Raw genomic sequence first — 23,092 nt, forward strand, 5'->3', positions numbered from 1 at the left:
CCCCCAAGAGAAAAATGCACACAAATGAACTTTGAACTAGAATTCTCTGTATAAAATTGAAAACTTTTCAAAATATTAATGTACCCTAGTATAACATATCAAAAGACAGGAATTTCTACCAAGATGAAATGTGACTAATTTTTAATCAATCTACAAACCTCATTAGCTTTTCTGGTTTTCATACTATCAGACAACTTCAAATAGATGTCCTCATTGAACCCAGAGAAGAACAATACTAACAATTTGTTTGTACTGACTACTTCATCCAAACTATTCTGCTACAACTGCAATACATTACAGCGTGGCTTGTGTGCATACCTTATGGTACAGAAAAGTACAATTTCACGATTATAAGCCGCACCATTTTGACTAAAGTTTTGGTCCGAACCCGGAGTGCGGCTTGTAATCCGGAGCGGCTAATATGTGATAAAATATTCTGAAATTTGCCAACCGGAAATGCGAGCCGGCAGCAGCCCCAAGCCGAGCCCACCTGGCCCCAGCGGGGGGAGCGAACACGGCGGGGGCCGGGCGGGCAGTGCTGGGCCAGGGGAAGCGAACACAGTGGGGGCAGGGCCAGCAGCGCTGGGCCCCGGGTTGGGGGGAGGGAACACAAGGCAGAAGTGGGGCCAGCAGCGCCGGGCCAGGGCCAGCCCAGGGCCAGCCTGCCTGACACTGGCAGTGCAGGCGGGGGCGAGAGAACCCAGCAGCAGCGGGTGGCCCCAAGCGGCCCCACTGAGCGGTCCCGCCGAGCTGGCTCACTCAGCCCCGTCAGCAGCCCCAAGCAGGCCGAGCCCGCATGGCCCCAAGCCGAGCCAGTAAAGCCCATGATCCCGTGATTCTGTTACTATTTGGCAACTTTGTGAAAGTTGCATGCGAGTCCTCTCTGCGAACAAAAGTGCAGCTAATAATCCGGTGCACCTTATGTATGGACAAAGAACGGAATGTTGCCGACACCCGGAGATGCAGCTTATAGTCAGTGCGGCTTGTAATCGTGAAATTACTGTAATTGTAAATGTTAAAGTCACTTCTGTTTTTAAAGGTCATTCTTTGATACTGGTTACTTCTTAGACACTTCTTCATATAATACAATTTCTAATAATTGCTAATTACACATAACAAAGGATGGTCTTACATCTACTTCAGATGGAGCAGTCAAGTAGCAAGGGTTCTGTTTCCACATATCTACGCACTGGAAGATGAAAAAGCAGAATTAATATATTAAAACCTTTAATTAAATAGTTATAAGTATATTACATTACTTCTCAGAACACTTACATTTCCAGCTTTTGAAATTTTGAGGTCATACTGCTGCGCTGCTTTCCTCTCCTTCCTTTTCTGTAAGTAGTCAAGTAGTCTGAGCTGAGGTGGAGTTGAGTAGTGAGCTACCTCTTGTTGTCTGTTCAGAGAGGACCTTGAGTACCTTTTGAAGCACCTATGGCAAAATGACACCTAAGCTTGTAAAACCATCAACATCAAATTTTCCACTGCCCTGGTACAAAACCAAAAACATGCAGGGAACTTCTGCTTACATGGAGACTGGTAGGTTTTTAAATACTAATTTAAAAGTGCTCTTCTGTATTACACTGTAAACTTTAAATCATGATTTCACATTTATAAAATATACCAGTATTCTGTTAATCTGTTTCAGCGCTAAGAATGGGATTCTATTTTAAATGCCTAATTAAAGTACATCATCAAAATGAGTGATTAAGAAGGTGTTAAGCTAAAATATTTGTGTGTTATCATAATTTCAGTTCCATCAAATGATCTTTGTCCTACTTATGTAACTATAAGGTTATAAAGACAGTAACTGCCCTCTAGGCTTTGTTTCATGACAAACTCATGGGCCCAGTAATGCTCTTCTGGACATTAACTTAATCCCTTTTTCCTATTTTTCTAGTGGAATATTTGTTGACCACCAAGCTTTAATTTCAAGGACAGCTTGATCAAATCCATTATTTATAGATTTTTAGAAATGACCACTGGTCATTAGCATAGTATTTCAATGCAAATTTAATTTTAATTATTTCAGTAATTATGACAGACTATTAATACATTTCCTTTTTTAGAGTAAATGCAACTCTTGTGGTAGAACAAACATGTTGAAAAAATGTTACAAGCTTCTGAGGAAATAAAAAAGGGCCTAACCATGCACAAAAGTGAAATAATTTCAACATTTTGTACATAGTGCATACCACATTATTTTAAATTTTTCCAAGATTCTTATACACTTACACTTCTATTTAGCCTGAATGTCAAACATACAAATAATTCTTTTCATTGGTTCATTCAGAATTAAACTTCTACATAGCTTTTAAGAATATGAACATATCTGTTTATATATTTTATATTACCGAGCTGCCATCTAACTCTGCTTACACAAAATCTACGCAAAAAAAACCACCCCAAATCCAAACTGCAATATAACTGTGTATATTAAGAAAATATATATATACACTTTCCTTTGATATACAAAAATAAGCATACTAAAGTATTTACTAGTAACTGAAATATTAGACAATACTGAGCACTTAAAAATACAATATAATTTCTTGACTGTTTCTCACACATTCCTATTTAAGTAGGTATTACATATGAGGAGCTAAATTTTCATATAAAGCACTACTTATACTTTTCTTTGAAAACATGTTTCATACTGAAAATTACCGTTTCATGGGGCGAGTGTTCATCTTCTGCTTGTTGTACAGGAGTCTGTTTGTAGTACAGGTCACTGCTATTGAAGGATCAAGACACAAAGGCTCCGCCGTAGCCAAAATAAGCTGGCTCTCAAGTAGGAGTTTGTCCTCCTGTAAAACACACAGCTTTTAATAAATAGAAAAATGTGACAACTTTTACAGTAGTCAAGTTACTATATATCTATGCATGTAGACATTATCACAGAAAAAACTGAATAAGAAATTATTGAACAAATATAAAAGTTAATAAATTTTTGTTTTGTTGCATATTTATGACACTTATGTAAAGTTTTTAAACAACCTCTAACCTACCTGTGTCCATTTGTGATTGTCACTTGTTATAGAATGCACATCACAAATTAAAGTCTGAGGAAAAAGACAATGGCAATTAGCTTTCAACTGCACAACAGTTTCTTAATATATGTTCAGTAACAGTGCACATCCAGTTTAGGAACTACAGTAACACTGAGAAATTACTTAGGGCTCCTCTTTACCTGCATTGTAGGTCGCAAAAGAATGTGCTTGCTTTGGTATGTTGGAGATTTCATGTTACCGGACTGCCTATAGTCACGTATTTCTGCTATGACACATCCACAATGGAAAATATTAACCTGGTTGGAAGGAAAACACCAGCTTTTGAATGAACAAGCATTTACCAATCTTTCCCTGCCTCTCCAACGAAGTTCGTTATATAACATACAGAATTCAGTGAAACTAGGAATAAAACTCACAATTAAGTTTTTCAGACTAGTGGTCTTTCCTATGTACATAGAATGTCTGTCCTAGACACACCTAAAGTACAAGCTTTAAATGCAGTATTTTCAAATGCCAGCAATGCAGTTGTAAGAAATTCCCACACCCAACATTCCATAATGGCAAAGAACAAAGCAAATTCTGCTAGAGCAGAGCTGAAGATGTTTCACAGCCTTAATCATACTGTGAAACATCTCTATTTATCTCTTCTCCTCAGCAGTAAGTACTTTCTTTTCCTATATATCAACAAAATATTTATTTGAGGCATTAAATACTATAATATCATATGCACAAGTGTCATGTGCTTACAATCACCTATCTGAAGCACTCAAAAAAATCAAGGTCTATCTGGGTACGATATGTAAGTTCTTTTTGAAAACAAAAATTTCAAACCTGAGATTTTTCCAAAAGATCAACCAAAATAGGTGGTAGTTCCTCTGCATCCAAATATTCAAGCAGCTCTCCTTCCTCATAAGGCAGACGAATGGTCTCAGAATCTGAATGTGAACAAAACATATTACCTTTGCATTACAACTTCAAATATTAAGAAATCGAAAACAAACTTGCCACAGGAAAAAGCAGGGCTGGCAGAAAACTATCCACACATACCATTTTTTTGCAGACTATTAATTTTTACATCTATTTCTGTTCATAGAGTTTTAGTTTGCTCTTACTGAGCTAGCTTTTGCTCCCAGGTGACATAATGTATGCTCTTACTGCACACGACAGTACAAATGGCATGCCACCAAAATGCCACCAAACTGGAACACAAACGCCTCTAGACAGATCTAGACGTGGGAAGCAGTGAAAGAAACAACTTGACAGAAGGAACCTGAGTGAGAGAAACTTGGATATACAGTTCCAGAAGCTAAGAGGAAATAACAGACTGGAAGACTATCAAAGACTCCTATCTACAGATTTCCTCTGTAGATAAGCAGTACAGATCTTTATGTAAACTTTTAGTTAAAGTACAGTTGGTTGTTCTCCCACCCACCATGGAATTATGTTTGAAGTGAAACAGTTAAATGGAAACAACACCACATTCTAAAAATTTATATAGCATTCTGAGTATCTTTAAAAATTAAAGAGAAAAATATTACCTGAACCATTTTTTCCCCTGAGCATCAGTGAATAACCCTCATTTCCTGGATAGAGGTTTACCACCAGACATGACAACGTCTCCTGCATAACCAGCTTCTCAAGTAAGTTCACATTTCGTCTCAGCTTCTGCTTTAAAAGTAAACATTGCTCATGAACATAATACTATGAAATAATAAGCAGAAATAAAAGCAATGTGACTTAAGATTAGTGACAAATTATACATCTAAACAAGCCCAGTTAAATTTAATTGTACTGTATTCAGCACAGTAAACATATTATGTATTATCACACATTCTTATAAACACAGATTTTTGTAAAAAATCCCCAATCATTTAAATTACAGACCCTAGAACTGGAAGTCCACAGACAACAGAGTTAATAAGAATAACCTTATGCTCAAATGTTGTAAATCTACAGTGCACCATTATTTGCATCATTTCTACAAACATCATCAATACAGTACAACTTATTTGATAACAACAACAAAATATTTAGTACTTTCAGATATTCCTAACAGAAGAAAGCATTTCTCTTCAGGATTAAAATAATGAATTGGAGCACTTGGAAGCTTTCTTAATTGCATTCTCTTGTCTTTATTTGTTGAAATCTGATCCAGCATCCACAGAGACTATTCCCTTATTTAACTGCAAAACTATCTTTTTTACATATAACAGATTTTTATAATTACTTGGTGTGTTTCAGAGACTACATAAACATCCTACAAACTGAAACATTTGAAATCCCCTTAGAATTTAAGACAATGAATTCTAAACTTCAGATAATTTTACAGCGTCTGGTTGGAGGCCATATTTCACCTCTGAATACCAGCTCTGGGTCCAAACATTAATTGGGAGTTAACCTGAGTGTTCTTGTCTTCTCATTCATTTCACTTCCTTGAAAGCAGCAATACAGCAGATTCCACAGCTTTTTCTTCTTGTTCAATTTGACATTCAGACATTCAGGAAAGTAATTTCCCAACTTTTTCCACCTTATATTTAGCACTGATAAGCCTGTTTGAGCCTCTTTGCTAACATTATGAAAATCTTTCACGAAACTTCTTAGTTTACCCGCAATTGGAGAAATAAATCTGAATTTACAAAAAAATTATGGGGTCTGAAAAATTATTCACATTTTTCCCATGGCAGTCATGTTAAGCAACTGATGGCGAAACAGCAATAATGACAATAATGCACATGGCATTGACACTGGCCCTGAACTTGAACACAAGTGCCCTTTGGTGACACAGGATTAAGACAGAATGAAGAGCTCACTCAAGCCAGTCTAGACCTTACTATTCACATTATGTAGTCTTATCTTTAGGTAACTACTACAGTAAAAATACTTCATTTAACAAAGAAATCAAGTGGAATTAAAACCAGCGTATTTTCTCAACCTGTCTGTTTACACATAAAATAAAAGTTTCTCAGCAATTTCTACTTACCTTTATCTCAGGCTCTTTTTCACATTCTTCAATATATAAATCATAAAGTTTTTGAAATACAGATTTTCTGAAATTAAAAAGACTCAACATGTAACCAAAATCAAATCAAAGAAATGCTATTAAAAAACTAAATACTGAAACACTGAATACCTTCCACTGGATAAATATTTTCTTTTGGGAGGTCTCTGGCGGGCACTTTCAATGATATACTGAAAGAGAAAAGTAACCAAAAAAACAACATATATTACAAAGAAATTTAACTGTAGCTACCACACAACTTGAGATCATTATCAGACAGTGTTCCATACAGAAAGTAATTAACAGTTATGATACATGACTCTTCCAAAAGTGCACTAAACACCATCTGGTTTATGTTACCGTCATCAAGAACACAGCTCAATTTAGCTGTCAAAGACAGTATTTCATGGCTATGGCATCAAGGTCTTGATTCTACACTCACATCTTGTAATTACAGTAGTAACCAACACTACACTACTGTACTTAGTTACCACTACAGAAATTAATGTGGTTAACAGTTAAGGTACAAACAAGTTTATGCATACTGGCTTCACAACATTTACAAATCAAATACTCTTCAACATGATAATTTCAGGAAGTTCTCCCTTTGTCTTTACATTATTTTTCTCTATAGAGCCGTGCATTTAAAATATAATTTGTGTACATTAAACATTCAAATTTAAAAAAGAATAAGAGAGACAGCATCCTCCAGTAAATCTGATTTATATTCTAACAAGGTTTTTCCAAATCTCCATTGTTTATAGTATTAACTATAAACAATTTATAGTTATTTACAGCTTTGTTCAGAATTTATATGAAGAGAGGCTCTCCCACAGGAACATGCATTTCCATAACAGGGTTCAAGGTAACTGTTATATCAGATGACAGCATTAAAGAACATGAACATGAAGGCACTTGCGTGTTCATTCTCACTGGGCTATCCTTAAAAACACAAACAAGATTTTTCCATGCATTTCTGTCAGGTGTCTCTGTAGAGCCCTGCTAATTTCACAGCACACAGATTTGCTGGTTTAAAAGGGGAAAGCTCAAGTCTTGCACAGTCTATCACCATTGCACTTGATGACATTCTCAGAACAATGGGTAAGAGACAAATACATGACAGTAATTTCAGTGAGAATTCTAAAACCCAGTGTTACATGTATAGGTGATTACACACATACATACCTACATAATGTGGTTTTCTACTGCTTTCCAGAAGAAACAAAAAATATCTGTGGTATTTTTATAACTCTAAGACCAATAAATTATGTGCAAACAATTTAGCTGCTTGTTACCTCAGCACGATCCAATGCCAGTTCTAAAGCTTGTTGCTGCAAGAATGACAAAGAGCTTTTTAGAAACTACATGACATTTTTTAACATCCTCATACATTAAAAACATCCCAACAACCCTACCACTACTGATACAAATTTATGATTAGAAGATGGGCTCACAAATTCTTTGCCACATACTAAACTTAGCTAAAACCTCACATAACTGCATCGCAAGGCTTGGCTAAATTACAAAGCCTTAGAACAATGAAAAGCAATTAGAATTAAAAGTAGGAATGGAAATTGCACCTAATAAAAGCAATAACAAATACTAACCAAAACAATTAGAGATGACACCTAGAAAAGCTGATCTTCTTTACTAAGATGGTCACTAACTCAACAGCAAGGATAGGCCAAAATAACTCTGAACAGATGTCCAGAAAGAAAATATTTATCTTTTAGCCACCAGTACCCAAGTATTGGTACAGTTATTTTTCACAAAATGGAAACAAAGATCTTGTGCTAAGAACATCACTTCTGCACATATTATAATTTAAGAAGTGTTTCTTATGACATACTGTTAGGTGGCTAGGAAACAAAACCAGCTTCCACTACAGACTTCCTCCAAGTCTGCCCAACCCTACGAAACACAGCAAAATCTGCAAAAGCTTCTCAATATCCCATAGCATGGGATACTCAATAGCATTTATTTCAATGAATTTAGCTCCTTTGGAAGCTCCTTACTTCAGTACACCTGAAGTTGATATACTTTTATTTCAAAAAGAGCCTACAATGTCAGAGATCAGAATTGAGTTCTTAGAGTAAAATGTGACAAGAATTTCAAGCCAGAAATAAACAAGCACCAGTGTCAAAAAAACCCAAGAAAGTCTTCCTTGGCTGCTAATGTTCCTTCTCCAGCTCTCACTTAAGCTCTGACCTCCTCTGTGCAGGAATAATGTGCAGCTGCTAAATGAACCAGACAACGAAACTGATTTGGGGCAGGGAGGAAAAAAAGAACACTATTAAGAACCAAAGTGTTGCAGGAGAATGCCATGAGCTTGATTCATCTCCATGCAAGTCCAGAGAAGCAATGCATTCACTTCAGTGGCAGCTGGATAAAGTCCTTAGGAATGTACTCATGACAAGCTCTAATATTCAGTGAAGCTTAGGAACATTTGCAATAGATACCTCTTCCCAATTATGCACTTGTCCTTTTCTCTCAGTTTAAATCATCCTAAAAGCAAACACCTCTATTTGAGCCTCAAGGAACAGAAGACACACAAGCCATGTCCAATCCAAGGTAGCACCAGTTATTACATAGATAATATTTTACTAGAATAGAATCCAATGAAAAGAACCGTACTACACAACAATGAAAGAACAACAAAGAAATATACAACAAAAACACTCACATAATGTACCTAAAACAAAATTTCTTACCTGTTCATGAAAATACCCCACCTACTTACCATGCTATTGTGTGGTACAACCTGCCATGACAGAACATTTTAATTTTCAAGTGTCTGTCTCAGTGTTTTTATGAATATGTCAAATACAATGCTTTCTATATAAGTTGATATATCTAGTAGATACATCTACAATGCCTGCATCTATGTATGATTTGAAATATTCAATTCACTGTTTAACATTAGGTAAAAATCCATGGCAATATTAGCATCTGTGAATACAAGACTACTATGCAGAAGCAGGATTTATATGCACTCAATTCCTGCCACCACCCCTGACTGAAAACACACCACTAGCTTAACATGCCAATTCCTATCCTGCACTGGCCAGTAAGTGTTCAGAAGTATTCACAACCTATGAAGGAAGACATATCTGAAAAAGGAAATATCAGAATTCAGCAGTGATAAGCAAAACATTTTTTTTTAAAGTCAAATATTAATGGCATTCTCCCCATCAGCCACACAGCTAGCAACTAGAGCAAAAAGATCTGAAAATATACGATCTGAATCCAAACTTACCATTGTAGTTGAAGCCATGTGGCCAAATGGCAAAAGAAGTACTTAAGGAGTTTCGTGTAGCAGGCAAAGAATCATATTTGACGGTCACACTTGGGGTACTGAAAACAAAAAAATCAAGGAGAAAAAAAATACCACTGAGAAACTAAATGGGTATTTTATTTAAATACAACATTTCTGGTGGTTAATTGTACTTCAATCTCATTTGCATAGTTTCCTTTCCTCCAAGAGCAGGAACAAGTGTTCCATTCGTTGCTAGTGCGGAGGTTCTCACTCCAGTGACTTACTATTACTTTACACAAGCATTGCACATTAGTTTTATTCAACAGTAAAACAATAAGCAGGTAAATGTACATACACTTTTCTCTATTGTCTATATTTCTATATAGACATTTCATATATGTCTATATGTATTTCTCTATAGTCTACCTAGACTATCCCAAATGTCACATCCTCAGATGCACAGGAGGCTAAAACATTTAACGAAAAGCTCAGTATTCAGTATACTCAATATATATTCAGTCTTTTGTTTTGCATTTGAAAAGGTGTTATTCCATAGCCAACACCTCCACCAGCGGTGTCTTCTAGCATTGTTTGGTTTAAAACTGACTCACAGCAAGATGTCAATCAAGAAACGAAAAAAAAATTTTACTGCCACCGCCTCCGCGGACCCGGCGGGGCGGAGATCGAGCGGCGCAGCCACCGACGGCAGCAGCCGGCCGAGGGAAGGGCCGGGCCGGCCCCAGCCAAGGGCGCAGGCCGGGCCCCCGCCCGCCTCCCGCCCGGCCCCGGCCCGGCCCGGCCCCGCCGCCCCCTCCCCGGCCCGTGCGTGCCCCGTGGCCGCCCCGCCGGTACCTGGCGGCCTGTCCCGCGGAGCCCCCGGCACAGCGGCCCCGCCGCCCGGCCGCTTCCGCCCCGCCGCTTCCGAGCCGCGCCCGGAAGGGGCGGGCAGGGCGCCCTGGAGACCGGCGGGGCGGGGAGGGCCGTGGGACCGTGGGTGCTGCGGGACGCGGGTACGGGACGGGCAGTTCGGGGGTTTAGCGGTCGTAAAGGGCCTGGGCTGCGCTGCGAGTCGCGGCTTTAATGCCCTTGTGAGGATCGGGATAGGCTTCTGTGTGTCTGAGGATATTTGAAGGGGTTGGTGTGTCCATGCCCTGGACCGTCCCCGAGGGTCACACCACGTGCTGCGTCAGAGCAGTGTCCAAACACTCCTTAGGCTCTGTCAAGCTTGGTGCTGTAATCACTTCCCTGGGGAGCCCGTGGGCCTGTGGAGCCCGTGAGCATCCCTACTCGAGCTCTGCCAGGCACATCTACACCACACATTGTACATACGTCCCTGGGCACAGCACTTTCATGACTTGTAGTATGTTTTCCCCAGACCTTTCTGGCACTTCTGCCTGAGCCGTAATTTATTTGTTCACAGCAATGAGCAAATGTGCTGCACTGTAGTGCAGCATCACTCCTAAAGGAAAAACCACATCTAACACCACCCTTCAATGCCTTTGTTAACCCTGTGGTGCTGACATATCCTAGCAAGGGATGACTTGAAAACTCAAGAAAATGTAGGCACTGGGAGCTCCAGATAGCTGTGGATAGAATGAAGTGCTTCTTGTAGGACTACCCAGGTACTCTGTCTTGGTGCTGACACTGTTTTGGTTTCAGCTCTGGTCTTTGTAGCCCTTCTGTATCTCACAGCACAACCAAAACATCAATTACCAGTGATGTCTAGAGTATCTCAGAGGTTGTCAGTGCATAGAATAAAAGCATCTGATGAGATGAGTGTTCTTCAGCTGCAGGCATAAATAAGTTGGACACCTATTTTTAGCAACAGGAAGGCTAGTTTATTGATTTTTTAAGAGCCCATGTTCCTGAGCACCAGAGAAAAGGTGACCAGAATCCTGTCCAGGAGCAGGTGGCAGTTCTTCCTTGGCTTATCTCAGCATTATATGGGTGCATGGTCCAACAGTTCAGCAGCTGCATTTGATCCAACTTTGAAGCTCCTTTGAGAATGCAGCTGTACCATCCTTTAACCTAAATTTTTCCAAATTTCTGTTCTGTATGCCTGGGAGTCCCAGAGTTCTGTAGCCACACCGATACGCCTGTCCCAGTACAAAATTGCAAAGCTGTTTTGTATTTTCCTGTGCTCTTTCAAAATTTAATGGCTTGCAGGCCTGTGAATCTGAGTCAGATTTATATCCTGAGGCTGAGACAGTGATTCAAGTATGGTCCCTCTCATTTGAGTACTAACATTAAAAAGAAATGACAGCATGCTGTGAGTAGAAATGCTACTTCATTCAAGTGAGGCAGACTGGATCTGTGGATGAAACTTAGAGCAAAGAGCTGTGAACTCCTGAATTCTAAATCAGTTGTGTCATTGACTTTCTCTTTGGGCAGTTATAAATCCCTGTGGTTACATTTCCTACCCTGGTAATGTACATCTGTATTCAGGATGTAAATGATTTGTAGACATGAAGAAACCCCACTGCTTCCATTTACTTTTAAAGTCAGATACACCTTGTCAGGTATAACCATTCATTCTTTTGTGGGCAGGTATTTCTGACTTAAATAGAGTTATAGACAACTGGCAAATATAGCTCTGAACTTGAAGGACATCTGTGTTCTTCAACTGGAGACTACGCCTGTCTTAGTCAGCCTACTGCTGGTCAACCAAGTCACTCCCTTGGGACCTCTTGGCTGCATTGAAGAGTTCCTCTGACTATGGGAGCATTAACACATAGAGACACCTAGAATTATCTGTCTTCATCTCAAACTGAGCCTTTCTGCAAGTTCATACCTCAGTTTTGAGATGCTTAGTAGAGACACCTTAAAAACAGCCTTGTTATTCTAAATTTTCTGACTTACACTTTGTGACATAGGCATGTTTAATTCCATTCCTTCTTTATTGCTCTCCACTTGTTTGAACTTGACAGTTCCTATTCGACACAGCATAAACTGTTCAGTAGGAGATAAAGTGGGTAAAACCTTGCTTGTAATTCTGAACACAGAAATGTGGCTTTCAGAGAATGAATTCAGGAGCTAACAATCCTTTTCAGGATAGCAAATAAAGCAAGGAGATTTAATAGAGAGGGTAAGTCTGAAATTCTGTGAGCCACACAAAGTAAGCCAGAGGCTGAGGTTGCTAGGACTGATTTTTGGATGCAGTTTTTTTTTTTTTCCTTGAGAAAGGCAGGGAGAAGGAAGTAAGAACTGAGGACATGGACAGTGGTCAGAGTAGATTGGCTCCCTGATGATCTGGAGGCAGGCAAGGCAACAGTAGCTGGGGCCTGAGGAAGTTTTGCAGTCCAGGCTGTACTTGGAGGAAGGCTGCTCTGGCTGGTCCTTTTCTTGCCATGGGCTTACATAGAAACCATTATGAGAACGCCAAAGCATGCTTATAATAATTAATGTCTCATGATGCTAGGTCGATCTCTTGTTTGCATTTGGATTTGCGATAGGTGCCATATTCTTTCCAAGAGCCAAGGAACCTGTGGTTGGAGGAGTTTGGCACTGAAGGCATTTTAAGGGGAACTTAGGGCAATAGAGATGCAGCCAAAAATTTTGAGTCTATGATGCCAAACTTAACTAGCTTGCTAGTGCATTAAGGGAGGCTTACAATGAAACCATTATATTTAGAATATTTCTGGGAAGAGAATTTTATCCAGTAACAGTTGATCCAACTTGACCAATCAAAGCAGTCAACTAAACAGTGAGGTTGCCATGGCAAACCAGAGTGGAACCCAATAAAACAAGACCCTCTAATTAAGACAATGATATCTGAATGCAAGAATTGCAGTGTAAAAAAGTTAAAGGCAGCCTCAGGATCCCTAGAAATTTTTTTCCAATTATTCTAATTAGGCAAAGTATAATATATGTGCTTTGATTATGAACAAAATTAATGTAGATATTGAATTCAATCTGTAATAAGCCTTAAAATATTAAAAATCATATCCTTTATTGAGCGGCTTCTGTAATGAATAAGCAAAGAAATGTACTATTTCTACATAGTTAATTTTTGGGTAGGCTTCTCTGACTGAGTAGTCCAGACTTCATAAGTAACAGATTTGTTGGCCTTCTCTTGCAGAACTCAGAATCTGGAAAACGTATCTGCATATTTGCATTTTTAACTTTTACTGATTATGTGAAGGTGCAGCACATTTGTCACTCTTTGGAAGAGGTATCTTTGTTTCATTTTCAAAATTATTCTTACTTTCTAATAGTGACACCTTTGTTATGTTCTGTCTGTCTGGTTTGGTCGGATTCCTATTTGCTTAGTTCACAGCAAATCAGAACAACATTTTATTCATTAATGCAGGTGCATAATGTGATGAAGAGAATCAACTGTATGAGTGCTTTCTTGAGACTTCTGTGCTGGAGGCTAGGACATGCAGGAGGGAACATGGCAGAGTATCTGTGGCTATCCTGTTAAGGCTGTCCATGCATCATTTACTCTGTGTCAGGAATTTGGAAGAGGCAGACCACATTCCCATCACTTCGTGTCTTTCTTTGACCTTCTAGATGAAGGCAGCTGAATTTAATGTTGTCTCTTGCATATTTTCTGCAGTCTTTATGTGGAAGCCTCCCATACTTAATTGGAAAATCATTCCAGTAATCTTTTCAGAGCTCTGCATTTAATTTTCACTGTGGGATAAAAATAACTGGAAACCTAAGATCTTCAGTTTTTGAGTAACTGGAGTATATCATGCAAATGTTAAATTTTTACTGAATGTAATAGAGGTTCATAAACCTTTGCAACAATTCTTAGATTGTAGAAAAACTGGAATGTACTTATCCCTAACCTGTCTTACTCGTTTTTCTGAATCCAATCATAAGTATCTCTTGTTCTGAAGGTGCATTAGCAAAAAAAGATAAGTCAAACAAACTTTGCAGATAACTAAGAGACTAATACTGGGGTTTACCTAATACAGAACTCCCAATGGGAATGAGCACTCATCTGCTGAGAATCAAAACACCTCATCAATCAGATGGATGTTGGCATAAGGCAAGAACAGTACTGCTGTTGGCCTGCAGTTATTTTTCATCTGTTTAGTAAAACAGCTATTCCTTGCCTGTTTGCATGGCTTTACTGGAACTTCTACATTTTCCAACTTTAAATGATATTGTTTATGAAGCCAAGCTAGCATGTTGTCCTGCCTGCAATATTGTTTCACTGAACCCACTAGAGGTCAGGGCTGTACTGCTAAGGTAAGTGGTTAAAAATCAGCTAGGGAGAAATCTCTTCAGAGGTTACCAGAAGTGAGAGTTTTGATTATGGGAATTTAGAATATGTTACATAATTCAGATAATATTAAATAATCCATTGTATTTGCTAATGCTGAAGTAGGTCAGTTTGGCAGGTCCATGGTTATTATAAAATTATAGAGCAGTGGCAAAAAATATCTAATCTGTCTTTTAATTATTATATCTCTAAATTTCTGTTAAATGCTGTAGTTTTAGTTCCAACTTTGTGATTGCATTTTATACACTGGTTATCTAATTGTCTACTTAAAGAAGATCAGAGACAGGCATGAGGAATTTTTCTTAGTTGTGTAGAACAAGGGTTAATTCAAGTCCCATAACCTTCTCAGCAACATTTTAAAGGAAGGAGTTACAATACTAATGGTTTGTAATCCAAAGCAGGGGGGAAGGTCTTCAACACTGCATTTCACACACAGTCCTGGGACTTCTGTACTTTTCTTTCTGGTAATAGAAACTGATTTAATCTTGTTATGAATAACTGAAATGCAGCATATGATCAGTACTTTGCTCATATTTTATTCTGCTCTTTAGTAGTGTTCTTTTTGTAAATTCCTTGTGTGCTAAAGGAAAGAAAACCACAAGGCTCACGTCAAACCTGTACAAAGGCTTAACACTCTGACTACATTGGTGTATGTCAAAGCCAAGGGAAGGCAGATGAGGAGTTTTATGTTGCTTCTAGTGCAAGAAAGAAGACATTCTTTTTTCTCCTGTATTGACTGTATGCTTGAGAAGGCCAGGTCCACCTTGTGACAAGAACAGGCAACCTGAAGAGATGATAAAGTAGTACTCATTCAGACCAGCAATGATGATCATTTCTTTGCCGTTGTTTGTTATGAGATCAGCATCTAAAATATCTGAAACATCTCTCTCGAGTGACCAGACTTGAAACACACAGCACTCATTTCTGTACTATGGATGTGTGCCTGCAAGTGAGAACAGCAGCACCAGCTGCTTGCTGTGCCAGTGGCATTGCAGGAAGGATGTGCACCTGCCTGTGGGGTAGTTGTGCTCCAAGCAAGTGCTGGGGGTGCTGCAGGGAAGGGCTGTGGCTGCAAGAGAGGCACATACAGCGGGATTGTGCTCCTGGCTTTGCTGGCCTTCTACCAGCCCAGTAGCCATGTTGCCTGACCAGCAGTCAACAAATCCCAGGTCAGGTTGACATGTGACATCTGCCATGTGTGGCTCTGGAGTAGGGAAGCTGCAAAACCACAGATAGAAGGGACTGTGGGAGAGCTAGAAGATTGAACATTAAGCTGAGAGCAAGATGTTTGAAAGGTCTGATAGTGTATATCATTTTTCAGAGAGTGAGACCTCCCTCCTTCCCTGAATTTTTGAAAAAGTCAGTAATTTAAAATTTAACATATGCAATTGTGTTTTTATCCAGAATAACTGAGATTCTTTCCATGATAATTAGCTTAATTATTCTTTTGAAATCTCACACTTACAGAATTTAATTGAATTTGAATAATGGAAGTTGCTGTTATGTTTCTGAGTAGGTGTGATATCAGTATTTGCCGGAGAATGCAATGTGATGGGTTTGTACATTTGTTAATACTCCCTAGCAAAGGAAATCCTGTTGGCTGTGCACTGGGATTTGTTTTCAACTTGTCTTAGTGAATCAAAATTAGGAAAAGCAATGTGGACTCTTCTAAATCTTTCACAATACTGTAAGATGGTGCAGAACCAACTTACCTATCTCTGTCAGTAGGAAGGGTGACATATGTTGTGATTATTTGTTACTGCAAACTTTATTGAATTTTTGCTGTAGCACATTGACAGTCCAGGATAATTTAATGGGGGTTTTTTGGCCACACCTGGCTGAACCACCCCATGTCGCGGTATGAACAAACTGTGGTGTTGAAGCCTGTTATTTAGGCCTTTTGACTCTCACATTTTACTTTTGCCATGATATTTCTTTCAGGACACTCAATTTAAGAAGAGTTACTTGTTCGGTGCATCTCTGTCCTACTACTTATGCCAAAAATAATAATCAAGCGTCAGTGCTATGTAGTAGCTATATGTAGATGGTGTAGTTGGTAACCTCAGCAATCTTGTACATCGTCCTGCATGTCAGAAGCTTTCTGAAATTGATTTGGTTACCCAAATTTGGTGTTTGGCAAAAGTTGGGGTAATGAAGTGAAGAGTAAAGAAGGACAATCTCTTTCTCTGCTGAGGTGGGCTGGTGGCTTGTGATGGTCTCAGAGTGGAAATCCAGGACCAGTTCTCCACAGAGAACTCCAAAAGTGGCCCTCTGTATGGGGAAATTCTTCATCCATTGTTGGTCTTCTCACTTGTAGCACAGTGTAGTCTTGCTAAGGGGTGGTAGTCTTTCAGGGCTTAGACCTTTCCTCTCTTAAAAGGTAATGCATAGCAGGTTTGGACCTTCCTTATTGCATTTGGCCTTGACCAGGAATTGTGGGCCTCAACAGCATTTTGTTGTATTGCTGAGTCCCAAGACAAGGTGTGGATTATGTGTGTTGTACTTCCTTTGCTGACAAAAAATTTTATCTCCAACCAAGAAGGCAAACCTGAGAAAGCATGGAAGGTTGTCTGGTATGTAAAAAAAAGTAATAAAAAAGTAATAGAAAATCAAAGTATTTAGAGCATTGGGAGTATGATCATCTAGAGGCAGCATGTTAAGACACAGGGTTCAGTGACTGCCCATGTGAGAGCATGTGTGGGTCTGAAGTTATTCAGTGCATGGGTGCTATTGGACATGCAGAAAGGTGTGTGGGCTGCTTCAAAGCTCTGGGAGATGGATTCCATGCAGAAATCTCTGCCATCTAACTGGCATTTGACCCAAGGTCACTCTGTTTTGGAAGGTGGTGAGTTTACCAGCCTGCATGCACACCATGCTATGTCAGCTTGCTGAAGGACCAGAGCAAGTGCATGCTTTGGCATGCCCATTTTTCTAGTGGAAACATACTGTAATTATGTTAGGCAGAGCTAAGTACCTGTGGATCTTTCATGAGTGCCAACATGCTGATTGGGAAATCATATACACTGCACTGTTGAAATTGTTGTAAACAGCAATGTTGTTAATCATAACATTTCCCAGCTTTCTCTGCAGCTGGGTCATTGCACAGGAATCCCTTTGAAGGTAAAGCCATAGTAACAAAATTAAGGCAACATCAGTCCTTGCTCTTGAAAGATGATCAAAGATTAGATCCACACTTATCAGTCCTTTCTCTGGGGTTTTTCCTCACTGTCTTCTATGTTCTTTCTCCCTATATATCTTGAAGAACCTTTTCTTAATAATGAAAAATGGCCCAGTTTGAATGGAGCTAACAAAAAGAACTCTTATTTCCCCTATTCTTCCCTCAGACTGTCTTATGCTAGAAACATATTTTTTCTGAATATCCTAGAGCTATGGGGAGAGGATTCCCTGGGACTGCAGGAACAGTAATTTTGATCACCCAAGAAAGGAATGGAATTAAATGGGCCATCATACAAATCTTTGCTAATCACTCTAATCGTGGTGCAATGATGGAAAGAGGGACACTTCAGTCTGCTTTATGGAGAGATTGGTACACTGCATATGCTCTGAACATGCCTCAAGAATTAAGCTCTTAAAGTAAAAGGCCTGGAGGAACACTTTACTTGGTTTATTATGCATGAAATAGGTGCTGAGTTTTCAGACCTATCAGGAGCACATTTCTTCTGACAAGTCCCAGGCACAGTATTCGAAGTGTTGGGTGAGCTCTGGTATCAGAAACTTAGCCAGCTGCAGAGTTTCTCTATGGATTGAACAGACACCAAATGGTGATTTTGCTGAGCTATACTTCCAGTTAACGCACCTGAAATGGCATTTGGGACTCCCCTGCAGTGACACTTTTAAAGGAAGTCTGGATTAAGTTATTTAATGCTAGTTTTAACTGTAGTAAAATGAATAACTGATAAATGCAGTAGCTGACAGCAGGGCCCTTCGTTTTTTCTCTCCAAGCCCAGAAAGAATGTTATTGTATTGTAATTATCTTTGTGTGCCTAAAATGCCTCTGTTTTAAGTCAATTTAAAATGGTGTTCAGTGTAAATAATAGTCTTTTTTATGAATAAGTAGTTCTGACAAGAAGTCAGATTAAATATTGCTAAACTGACAGAGCATGGAAAAAATCACATGGTGGGAAGGCCAAGTATGCTTATGATGTAACTTTGTCTTATATATCAGGTCATAATTTTGTTTGAGAATATAAGTTTGTTTCCAGCTGTTGGCAGTCTTTGCTTTTCATCTTTATGACCTTCAAGTGTGTCTGTTAAGGAGAACATTGACTCAAAGCCATTTTCCTTTAGTAGCTTTCCAGACAGAGTCACCGTATCTCCTTTTTGTTTAAAGAATTCAGAAAACTGTTGTATGAGAATTTGCTTGCCTTTTGTTTTGACTTTTTATTTTCTTTCTGTCATCTATTACTATGTGTTTACATGTGCTATAAATGACAAATAAATTCAAAACTTTGAACTGATAATGAAATCTAAGGTCTTTACGGCTTTTCGTACATGAACATAGCCAATTTATTCCATATGTTACTGAAAATTTGCTTGTAAATTCTGTTTATGTGTTAAAAATAAATGTCCTTTCAAAACTAACAGCTACTCCTCGTGATTTTAAGGGCTTTTTGTCTGTGGATTTCATTTCAGTCTTGGAAGAAGGTGTAGGAAGGTAGGCCTGCTGAAGGGACTGACCAGCCCAAAACCTGTGGCTTTCAAAGAAGCATAGTGCAGTTTTCACTGACCTGGCTCCCTCCACTCTGAAGTCTCTTTCATTTTGTCTTTGTTTTGTTTTGCTGAAAGTGTTAATACTGTGCCCAGGACAAACTGCTGCCTTGGAAATAACGTAATTTTTGACTTTGCATGTCACACATATTTTCATATTCTCAAGTTAATGGTACTTTTAGTTATTGTCTAAACTCTTGGTGTGTCAAGGGCTATTTTTTTGCTGCTACTTTTATTTTTGTATTAATAATACAACATTTGGTATGGGAAATAAAGTGTGTCATGGTTTCTAGTGAGTGTGAGGGCAAGGAAAGGACATTTCTTTTTCATTCTGCAGCTGTGGAAAAGTGGACTTGATACTCGGGAGCATCCTATTTGTTTCTATTTGTTTCTATACATTTGTAATCTCTAAAGAACTCCAGACAGGCTGTGCTATTTCTGATTTAAATTCCAATATACATATGGAGGTATCATTCAAGAATGTGTATCTTTGAGAACCCAAAATGGGAGTCATGCCCAGACTACTGTCACCTAAGCTTCTGCATCTCAAAAGAAGTTTCCACATTCACATGAAGTGCCTCAGATGCTGATATAATAAAGAGATCAGTACAGGGAACAGAATAGGGATCATTAATTCAAATCAACACTTTTAAAAGATTATTCAGTTGATCACCTGTAGGTGTCTCTTTTAGGATAAACTGGATCAGTTGATTGTATAGGTGGGAAGAAGATTTTGTTTCCTGTGCATGTGACTTTAATGCCCTTTTTGGCCGTAGGGTTACATTCCTGGTATTCAGCTGCTCCACATTTTTCCCCTGAGTCCTGTGACATAGCTGTCAGCTCTGCACAGGTGTTCTGGATTCTCCATGACCCTGGAAATCTCTAAGGTCACTGAATTCCACTCTAGCTGTGGTGACATCAAAATTTTATTTTCAAAGTCTGACACTGGTTCAAACCTTTTTCTTTTACTGTTCTGCTAATCTACCTTAGATTTTTGTCTCATGCCCAAGTGTTGGAAGTAGGTCTTGCATTTATGTTTTAAACTTTATATCATATAAATAATCCAATCCTGGTTTTAAGTTCACAGTATTACTCAGACAGTTAAAACATAGCAATAATTTTTTTAGTTAGAAAGTTAGATCAAAATTGTATAACTCTATGTTGTCTTTACAAAAGGCCTTCTGCACAGAATGTAATTTTTCAAGTATTGCTGTATTTCAGTTATTTGGGAAGTAATTCTCACTTGCAATTTTGGGATCCTTCGGAATTAGTGTAATTGGTGTAATTGTTATTTTCTTTCATTAAGATTTTTTCCCACAAATTTAATGACGTGGGTTATAAATACTGGGTGTTCTTTCTCTTGACTTCATAACCTTGTCTTTTTAGCAGCTCAAGCATTATTCTGATATAGACAGCAACTTTCCAGTTGTGCAGATGCTATGAATAGGCTTAATTAAAAAACCTTACTCTTCTATTCTGAATGGCTAGACAAAAAATCAGATTTTGAAGTTGATTCCAGCTGTAAGCTGGAGAAGTCTCTGGCATTGCCTTTTGCTATTTCTGTCTGAAACTAATGCCTTCTACAATAACTACCTTGTATATACAGACAGTTACCTCTTTCAAATGCACCATTTACCCTACCATAGATCAAAAAGTAGAGAACATTTCATGACAATAAATGAGTAAGAATTCAAAGTAGGGAATAAATAGACATGCCTCAAATGGAGTTTTTCCAGGTGTTAGGGTTGCCTTCATGCACTTCAGAGACTTAAAAAGAGTGGTCAGAATGTGTGTCGCTTATGTTTGTGTTTCACTATAAAGAAGAGACAACTTTGGATTCAGATTTTATTTTAACATTTTGCTGAAGATTTAGTTCAGTATTAATTGACTCAGATAACACTCAAATAATGCCACAGCCTAAGGTGTTGTAAATGTAGTCAGGAAGATTCCTGACACAGCAGGAAGACTGAGGAAACACGGCTCTTGTGGTCACAAGAGGTAAAGGTTTATTCACTAGCTGTGTGAGTTTACGTGTTGTACACTCCTCACCTTCCACTGCTTTCCTGTCCTACTGGGCCATAAGGTGCCCAGAAAGCTTCTCTATCACTCTGTCTCCATCAAAAGGACAGGGGAAGAAAATGCAATGAAAAGCTTGTAGGTGGGCTAAAGAGAGAAGGATCATTTTTCAACTTCTATCCTGGGCAAAACAGACTCAACCTGGCAAAATTAATTTAATTTAATTTATTATTTGCCAATAATGAGAAATAAGAATTAATCTTAAAATACCTTCCCCCCACCTCTTCCTTTCTCCTGGGCTCATCTTCGCTATCAAGTTCTCCATCTCCTCCTACCCTCATCAGCACAGGGGGATGGGAAATGGGGGTTATGATCAGTTCATCACATGTCTCTGCCACTCCTTATTCCCTGGTTTCTTCCCATGTTCCATGTGGGATCCTTAAACACAGGCTACAGTCTTTCATGACCTTCTCCAAGGCAAGTCCTTCCCATGAGCTGCAGTTCTTCACAAACTTGCTCTACCATGTGTTCCTTCCACAGGGTGGAAGAATCCTTTAGGAATGGGCTTCTTCGGTGTGGGTCCCTCACAGGCTCCCAAATCCTGCCAGAAAACTTGCATCAGTGTGGTCTCTTCTCCACAGACTGCAACTCCTGCCAGGAACCTGCACCTGTGTGGGATGTCCATGGGTTGCAGCTTTGTTTGAGGCACACAGTGTGCTCCAGCAGGGGTGCAGGTGGATATCTGATCCACTGTGATCCTCAGGGCTGCAGGGAAATGACCTGGCTCACCATGACTGGCATCATGAGCTGCAGGGGAATCTCTGCACTTGTACCTGGAGCACCTCCTCGCTCTGCTTCTCCACTGACCTTGGTGTCTGCAGACTTGTTTCTCTCATGTCTTCTCAGTCCTCTCTCCCAGATACTGCTGTGCAGCATTTTTCACCCTTTCTTAAATATGTTATCATGGAGATATTTCCGTGTCTCTGATGGGCTCAGCTCTGGCCAGTGGTGCATTCATCATGAAGCTGGGTGGAAATGGCCCAGTCCAATGCGGGGGAAAGCTGCTGTTGTCTTCTCACAGAAGACAGAAGTCTGCTCTCCAGATATCAACAAGCCAGCATCACTTAGGCACCAGGTTTCTCTTGTGTAACCAAAGCATTTTTTCACTCAGATGCTGTTCCACAGATTTTTTAAAAGTGTTTTTATTTTTTGGTCTGTCACATTTTATTTCCAGGTTTTCTCATATTTTCATTAATGTGGTACTCTATTAGTTTTATTATTATTAATTATTATAGTGACTATATGAGACAAATTTTAGCTAACATTAATACTTCTTTCACAGTTTGAGGTTTCTCAGACAAATTTTTCCTTCTGCCTGTCTTGACTTGTGTCACACATTTTTCCTCAAATAGATTTTCCATCTAGTTCTGCTATAGCTAGTCCTGTGTGACAAACATTTTGCATAGAGGGGGGCTATTTTTATTAGCCAAAAGTGTTCTATTTTTACAGCTCAGCAGTATTGAAATGAATTAACTGAAATACAAGGTAAAAGAAATACGATTGCTGCAAAAAATGGATGGCACATAAAATACATAATTAAATTGACCAGTAAGATTAACCTCTTAATTATATTGCTTCAGAGTTGTTCTAATTATCCAAAGAAAAAACAGCTGAAAATGTAACTAGTAAAACATAATTGTTTCATATTTCCTGTTATGATTTTAGAAAAAATCCCACTCTTCAATCAGTCCCACTTTGAGAAAAAGAGCAACTTCTATAAAGGTAGAGAAAGTTACCCAAGCACTCAAATGGAAATCTCAAAATTGCATGAAAAGGTATGAGAAGTTTCA

General features: G+C 38.9%; 1 protein-coding gene across 16 annotated transcripts in view; it reads right to left on the reverse strand.

The window, feature by feature from the left end:
• SUPT20H (SPT20 homolog, SAGA complex component) overlaps positions 1 to 10,179 on the reverse strand; it is a 31,397-nt gene extending 21,218 nt beyond the window's left edge. For 9 of the 16 annotated variants that reach the window (XM_033052232.1, XM_033052222.1, XM_033052233.1 and 6 more), the window contains exons 1-13: positions 10,118 to 10,179; positions 9,266 to 9,363; positions 8,750 to 8,770; positions 7,305 to 7,340; positions 6,142 to 6,200; positions 5,992 to 6,058; positions 4,550 to 4,679; positions 3,843 to 3,946; positions 3,191 to 3,307; positions 3,009 to 3,062; positions 2,668 to 2,807; positions 1,276 to 1,432; positions 1,133 to 1,189 (exon numbers count right to left, since the gene is read on the reverse strand). In XM_033052232.1, coding sequence (XP_032908123.1) covers positions 1,133 to 1,189; positions 1,276 to 1,432; positions 2,668 to 2,807; positions 3,009 to 3,062; positions 3,191 to 3,307; positions 3,843 to 3,946; positions 4,550 to 4,679; positions 5,992 to 6,058; positions 6,142 to 6,200; positions 7,305 to 7,340; positions 8,750 to 8,770; positions 9,266 to 9,283 — 960 coding nt within the window. In that variant the 5' untranslated portion in view covers positions 9,284 to 9,363; positions 10,118 to 10,179. The remainder of the gene's footprint in view (positions 1 to 1,132; positions 1,190 to 1,275; positions 1,433 to 2,667; positions 2,808 to 3,008; positions 3,063 to 3,190; positions 3,308 to 3,842; positions 3,947 to 4,549; positions 4,680 to 5,991; positions 6,059 to 6,141; positions 6,201 to 7,304; positions 7,341 to 8,749; positions 8,771 to 9,265; positions 9,364 to 10,117) is intronic. The other 7 variants (XM_033052234.1, XM_033052223.1, XM_033052236.1 and 4 more) reach the window with 3 other exon arrangements.
• Between the last annotated feature and the right edge of the window lie 12,913 nt (positions 10,180 to 23,092).

The sequence above is a fragment of the Catharus ustulatus genome, chromosome 2 (assembly GCF_009819885.2).
Source record: "Catharus ustulatus isolate bCatUst1 chromosome 2, bCatUst1.pri.v2, whole genome shotgun sequence".
NCBI lineage: Eukaryota > Metazoa > Chordata > Aves > Passeriformes > Turdidae > Catharus > Catharus ustulatus.